Here is a 7182-nt window from a genome sequence, read left to right on the forward strand (position 1 = left end):
GGAGAGGAAAAGACCTCGCAAAAATGAGGTCAACATGAAGTTGGAGTTGGTGTTGTTGGTTGTGTGTTGATGGTGGGGTTGGTGTTGTTGGTGGTGCGTGTTGATGATGGTGTTGGTGTTGTTGGTGGTGAATTTGGTATTCGTGGTAATGCTGGCGATGTGTGTTGATGTCAGGTTGGTGTTGTTTGTAGTGGGGTTGGTGTTTGGGGTTTATTGTGATGTTTCCTTTCAGTTGGCTTTTCGAGTTTTAATTTTTTAAACGACATTGGTTCTTATCATTTATGCATTTATATTGCTTGGCTATTTTTCATGCTAATATTATTATTTTTCATGCTAGTATCGTAATTGTAAAGATAAGAGATTGGTTCGTTCGTCATGTGGGATAAAAATGTCAAAAATATCTTTTGCGACTTCTGTCTTAAAGAGGTGAAATTAGGAAATAAGTCAATTATCTTTTTTCAGAATTTAAATGAATACAATAATTTAGACACTCTTGTTAAATTCTGTAGGATTATCTTGGAGCAATCGATGGAACACACGCGAATGCATGTGTTTCGAGTAATGAAAATATTATGAAAATATCACGCATTCATCGGGCGATGCAAATCACCAACACAAAATGTTATGGTTGTATGTGACTTCAATATGTGCTTCATTTTTGTTATGACTTGTTGGTAGGAAAGTGCACATTACAGTCGCATATTTAAATTTGTCACAAACTCTGAAATACAACTTTCCTCAACCACCCCCAACTTTGCTTGAGTCTCAACTATTGAAATATTATTTTCACTACAATACTAATTATTGTATTTATGTCAGATAAATATTATTTGGTCGATCTTGGATATCTCCTACGAAGAGAGTTTCTAAAGCCTTTTACGGATACTAAGTACCTCATTCCTGGTTTAGAAAGAGCTAACAATACCGTTCGGGGTAGGAAAATATTTATTGTTTATTGTATCGATGTTTTATGCAATGATGTTTATTTTGAATCTTAATTTTATTTACAGTTCTTTTGCATGTATTATTTTCCACTTGGGTGGTCGATGAGGCAATCGTGGATATAATATGTAATATAAATCTTTATTTCATGTTCTATTTTTTGTTTTGGAGGTCTATGATAAGACATTCAACCTTAAGGGTTATTTTGGATGGCCTATATGTTGCTATTGGTTTTTGACATGTGTGAAATCCCAATGAAGACAACCACGTTTCTCTCATTTTTCAATTCTATGGTTGTTGAGGCTCTTATGGATGGTTTTTCTTAGTGATATGCATGTGTCACATATGAGCTAGGTATTACGTGGTTTAAAGACAACCAAAAACTTTTTTTTAGGAGGTTTGATGTATTGTTGTAGTGACAGATTCGTTGGTTTATACTATGTTCTCTGAGACCTCACAATTTCATAAAACTTGAATTAATTGCTTCTTTTTTCACTAATGTTGCATCTGATGATTTGTGCTTAGTTGTTTTAAACCTTCAGAAAAGATAAACTCGTGAACTTCCGGTATCTTTAGAGCATCGTATTGCTACTGTGGACTAAAATATTCCCTGCTTACTTCGCGACAACCACATAGTTACGTGAGACAGTTTTGTTGGTGTTCAATGAGAAGAACAAAAATATGTGACTTTTTTAGGTGGACAGATGTGTTTAAGGATTTCACCGCCTATAAATAATAATAAGGCATGGAGAGTTTTCTTGGAATACGAATTATATAGTGATAGTAACCAAGTGCATTTTAAAAACAATATTATCATATTATTAATTATTATTTTAATAGTTTTTTTATTTATTTTGATTGTCATGTTACTCACTGTTTATTGAGGTGTTTGTTTTTATTTTGTAATGTTCAAACTTGATATCTCTTTTCAAGTTTGAAATGCGTTAGCAGCAAAAAAAACAAATCAGCTTTTGCGCAGCAATTTCCTAGAATAACTGTTGCTTAATGACTTTTTAATAAGCTGCAACTGCTCCAAAATAGACCCTTAATGTCATAAATGTGTGCTTTATTAAGATTAACTTGCAGTTTCATATTCATTTAACTTAATCATTACTTAGCACAAGTGATCAAGTTGGTCGGTCTTTGTCGGGCTATAAATGAATTTATCATTAAAATAAACTAACATAATTTTTATTATTTTCATGAAGATATTTGACATTGAAAAGGTATTTGGAACATCGGACAATAAAGAAGGCATTACAAATCATTCAGCAACCTAATAGGTGTGTTAAATATTATTTTCTATTCATTCTTGGGATAATATAGATTTGTTGATACTCAGTGACTTGGACATCACGTCTTCTAGTATATGTGTGAGAAATCTGTACTCTATTTTGTTTTTATAAATTACACAACTACCAACTCATATATTAAAAGTCATCTTTCTTTGGTGCTAACAATACATGGACAACACATGCATATAAATCTTCTCCTAAAAATCTATTTTTGCACTAGTGTATATATTTTGGCTTTTGAACTCATCATACTCGGTGGAATCTATCTTCTATTATATTAAATTTGGTAACTGTGAACAATTTAAAATCTATGAATTGCTGAATATTTTTTATAGGAGGAAGCTCATTAGCCAATTCAGTAGGTCTAATGTCTTGAAATTTTGATGGGTCTCTTACTACAACATGCAAATGGTACTTAGAAACAAGAGGAAATATCTCAGACGTGATCAATAAAATGGTACGTGGTTCTAGAAGTAGTCTTTGTATCAAAACTTTGCTTGTGTAGTTAATTAGATGAAAATTCTATAAACTTAGCTAGAAACAAATGAATAGAAACTCCCTTGAGCTCAAAGACATTTATGTTTTTGCTATCCATTTTGAATAACATTTGTCAGAAAGTAAAGGGCAGCCTAGAGCATATGTTCAAAGTTCATAAGGAGGGCATCATCAACATGCATTTGCGGGAGACTACCTTTGAAAACCCAAGCATCCTCATCAATAAACAGCTCATCATCGATCATATCCTTAATTCATCTTTTTAGAGCAGCCAAGAGAATGTGTCCAAAATTCATAAGGAGGGCATCGTCAACATGCAATTGCGGCAGAGTACCATTGAGAACCCAAGCATCTTCATCATTAAACAGCTCATCATTAATCACATCCTTAATTCATCTTCTTATGACTCGTTGGATTCTATGTTTGCTTGATCTATTAAAAGTGTAACTTGAAAGCATAATTTAATGATATAACCCTTTTGGAGACCTTTAATGCAAATGATTCTCGAAGTGTTAATTGGCTTACTAGGTGCATTCTCACATTGTTTCCTAAATTTTTAGGTAATTCACTCTAATGCCAATGTTGATTAGGGGGATGAGAGAAAGAAATGCGTGGACACAACCTATAAATGATTCACGCATAAACTTGGATTTTATGAGCATGCAGCTGGTTTAAAAATATTAATTGTCATCCATCATCAATCAATCAAATTCATCATGGATTCTTACTATAGAAATAGGGTTGCAAAAATAAGGGAAAATACTAAAATTAAATTTAGTCCTTAAAAACATTCAAACTTAAATCTTTTGTCATAAAAAAGGATAAAAATCTAATTAAATAATTTAAATTAAAAAAAAAACGAAATTTGACTATTAAGTAGAAATTTGCTGCGAATGGCTTGTAGCAGGAGTGGCTTAGTTTGGCCAGCATTTGGCCGCAGGGCTTCTATATGAAGATTTTTCCCTTTTAAAGCCCTAGGCTGCATCACAACGTAGCATTTGTTACCATAGTTTGATAAGCCCTTCTAAAAATAGAATGGATAGCATGATATAACATAGTCAATAATAAATTGTGCCTTACTTTATACATTGGGCACCGTTATGTAATTTTCTGTTAAATCTGACCTGCTAGTCTTTATGTATAAATGCAATAATATTTGAAATCGTGCATACTGCATGTTTTCTCATAGGTCCTGGTAATTTACTAATTTTCATGCTAACTGCTTAAGTTCTTCCAAAATTAACTTCGGAGCTTGTGTAAAAATTCAGCTAACTTATTGAACTACTTATTCACTTATTAAAAGAGAAGATTGCTGCCACTCGATTTAGTATATCAAATATTCATTAATATTATTCAATTCTCTCGTATTGTTTCTGGTTGTCCTTATAGTTGATGCATCATCTTTGGCAGGCAACATTTTTAGATGATGAGTTTGATATTGAGCATGCTCGTTTGCATGGCCATATGCATTTGCTAGAGGTAAGTCTCTCCATAATGCATGCTTCCACATCGCGTACATACTACGTAGAACTAAAAATTACATTAAAGATGACATTTGGTGTAAGATATTTTACTGTTTTGCTCTCCCTACATATGAACCCTAGGTGGAAATTCTTCAATTTGATCACATGCTCATGTTCTTGTTTTGCAGATTCTGGAGCATGCCCAGTGGTTTTGCAACAAAGCTATCTTGCTCACTCACTTCTCGTCCCGTTACAAAGTTGAGGTGCGTGCATGGATGCCTTCTGATCCCTAGTTTGCATTTGTATTTCGGGGGATTTACATGCATACGGCACTATTCTTGTGTATTTACACGTCTAACACCTAAACTTTCATATATACATACATGACACTCCAATCTTTAATATCAAAGCAAAAATATCACTACCACTAAACTTTTTAAAAATGAAGTACACCTTTTTCATGCGTAGGTACATGATACCGAAGTGTTATAAAAATATTAAATTTTAGTTGTTAGATATGTAAATACAAAGGAATTGTGTCGCATGCATGCATATTTCCATTTTTTTTCTTTTTCTAAACATTGAGCTGATCTTTACAGGACATTCGAAAAGCTATCTTGAAACTGCAGCCTAAAGTATCAGCCAAAGTTATGGCTCTTACAGAAGGATTCAGATCGTCATACTCTTGAGTGCACATCTATGCATTCCTTAATAATTGACTACTGTCCAGGTGCTATAAGGTTTTTTTGGCATAGGATATTGTGATCAGACTTGTTCTTTTGAACATCTGTCACGCTTCTGTGGAAGGCTAAGGTCAACTAATTCATGGATTTTAGTTTCATGTAATTTTAAATGTATTAATTTTATGTCATAAATTGATATTTTTTATCGTGTAAGTATTATAGTTATAGTGTAAGGTTGACATATATTTGGCATCTGAAATTTGTATTTAAAGCCAAATAGACTCCGGATTATTCAACTATTCATGTCAAGAACCTGTTTGTGTTAGATCGTATACAAGTTTGTATCGGGATTGTTTAGAATTTGTTGCACCATATTTTATATCCGAGATCAAATTAAGAGAAGGCAGGTTTGTGGATATTTGATGTATTGACTAAAGTGCCAGAAGGGTTTCCTTATTATATACATTGGGCCATTTCAAATTTTATATTCTATAGAACTGTCAACTTACTCCCAAGATTCTTTTATTATGTGCTGAAATAGTCCCCCACTCAACCTGCAAAAAATGAGGGGATTATTTTTCTCATTTATTTTTAGCCGTAGAATTGATGATTTTAAATGCTAATTAAACATTTTTGGACACTTCAGGAAAGGGCGGAGGAAACCGTTATGATAACCTTTTTATTATTTAACTTTGGGTTTTTTTTTTTCATTTTTTACCATTCATTATCAAGGTTTATTTATTTGTTTGTTAATTGAAGATGATGGGTTGTCACATTATTCTTGGCATGTGGCAAGTTAATGTTAATCAATAATAATGCTTCTAAGAAGAAAATGGGTCTACTGTCATATTTTTTTTGCGCAAGGATGATTTTAGTTGGGTTACCGTACGTAGCTCTGTCACTAATTACATAAACTTGATTTATTGGATGCCTGAAGATGCTTAGTGCAACACGACCGGTAATTGTCTCAAACAATGAGTATTTTTTAGGAAAAAAGGGGGTTAAAAAGAAGTTACATAGTATTAGTGAAAATATCACAAAAATTGTATTGTGAGAAAGAACTGTGAGTTCAAGCAATGAGTTGATATATGCTTGATCTGTAGCTCTTTTAGGTGTTTTAATTTGTTGCCACTCATTTCATTAATGCCAACCATATCTATTACTAGACAAATGATTGGCTTTTTCTCGATCCAATTCAGTGGCTGTTTGATTGTCTGTAAAAAAAATATAGAGTAAAAGAATGCAATGTATTATAATTATAGTATAGCATGTAACTGTAAACAGTTTAATTGTCTGTAAAGTAAGTACATGAGAATTATTTTTCTTATTTAGTCATACGCATGTAAAGTAAAATAAAAAATAATATTCAACATATCTGAACTTGTTTGACTATCTGTAAAGTAAATACAAATAAATTATTTATTATATTTATTTAAAAAATTATTATAAAGTACAAGTGAATTATCACATTGACTTTTATCATCAAGCGTGAATTTTTATCACATGTTTGATAAATAATCTTTCAAATTCAATATTTTTCATGAAGGAACATTGGAACAACATGAAGTATCGGGCTTGTAATTTCATCAATATTTTTCTTCGAAATAATTATAATAAATATTGGTGCTCCCTGTTAAATATTGTTATGGGAGTAAAATGTAAAACTGAGACCCTAATTGGAACTATGTAATGAAAACATTTAACAGTATTAGAAGTCCAAAAAAATAATTAAAAAAACTATAAAATTGTATATACAAGAATATAATTCTACATTGATTTTTATTTAATCATAAATAAGTTTGGTGGTACATGAAAGTAGAAATACATGTATATTTATTACTCTTGCTTTACAAGCAAAAATCAGTTTCACTGGATCTCTCTTAAGAATTAGTGATGATGAGAATATTTCCTTTGATCTTGCTGCATGAAATGAGAGCTCTTTTAGCTGCAAAAACTTAGAGAAATGTCATTTAAGATCATGTGCTACACTGTTGAAGGTTTATTTGGTCTAACGACAACTAGTTTTACATAGAAACACTGATCAAATATATCATTCAATTCAAATGTATTTATATATCTAACACCGAAACTTCAATTTTTACATATATTCCACGTTTATATGCATAAAAATAGTATGTCTTTTTTTAAAAGTTAAAACAGTGGAATTTTTTTATATGATGTGATACATATTCAACCATAAATATAAAGGTAAACTTTAGGTTTTGGATATGTAAATACATAGAAATTGGGTGGTATGTATGTAACTGCCCCTATTTTTAAGGTCTATTCTTGCTTGATTCCTTA

General features: G+C 31.7%; 1 protein-coding gene across 4 annotated transcripts in view; it reads left to right on the forward strand.

The window, feature by feature from the left end:
- The window catches only part of LOC110029922 (tRNase Z TRZ2, chloroplastic), a 22747-nt gene extending 17617 nt beyond the window's left edge, over positions 1 to 5130 (forward strand). For 2 of the 4 annotated variants that reach the window (XM_020732409.1, XM_020732413.1), the window contains exons 6-8: positions 4143 to 4211; positions 4384 to 4458; positions 4795 to 5130. In XM_020732409.1, coding sequence (XP_020588068.1) covers positions 4143 to 4211; positions 4384 to 4458; positions 4795 to 4884 — 234 coding nt within the window. In that variant the 3' untranslated portion in view covers positions 4885 to 5130. Of the gene's footprint in view, positions 1 to 2150; positions 2226 to 4142; positions 4212 to 4383; positions 4459 to 4794 lie in introns of those variants that run through there. The other 2 variants (XM_020732411.1, XM_020732410.1) reach the window with 2 other exon arrangements.
- Positions 5131 to 7182: the final 2052 nt, after the last annotated feature.

Source organism: Phalaenopsis equestris, unplaced genomic scaffold (assembly GCF_001263595.1).
Source record: "Phalaenopsis equestris unplaced genomic scaffold, ASM126359v1 Scaffold000610, whole genome shotgun sequence".
Taxonomy (NCBI): Eukaryota; Viridiplantae; Streptophyta; class Magnoliopsida; order Asparagales; family Orchidaceae; genus Phalaenopsis; species Phalaenopsis equestris.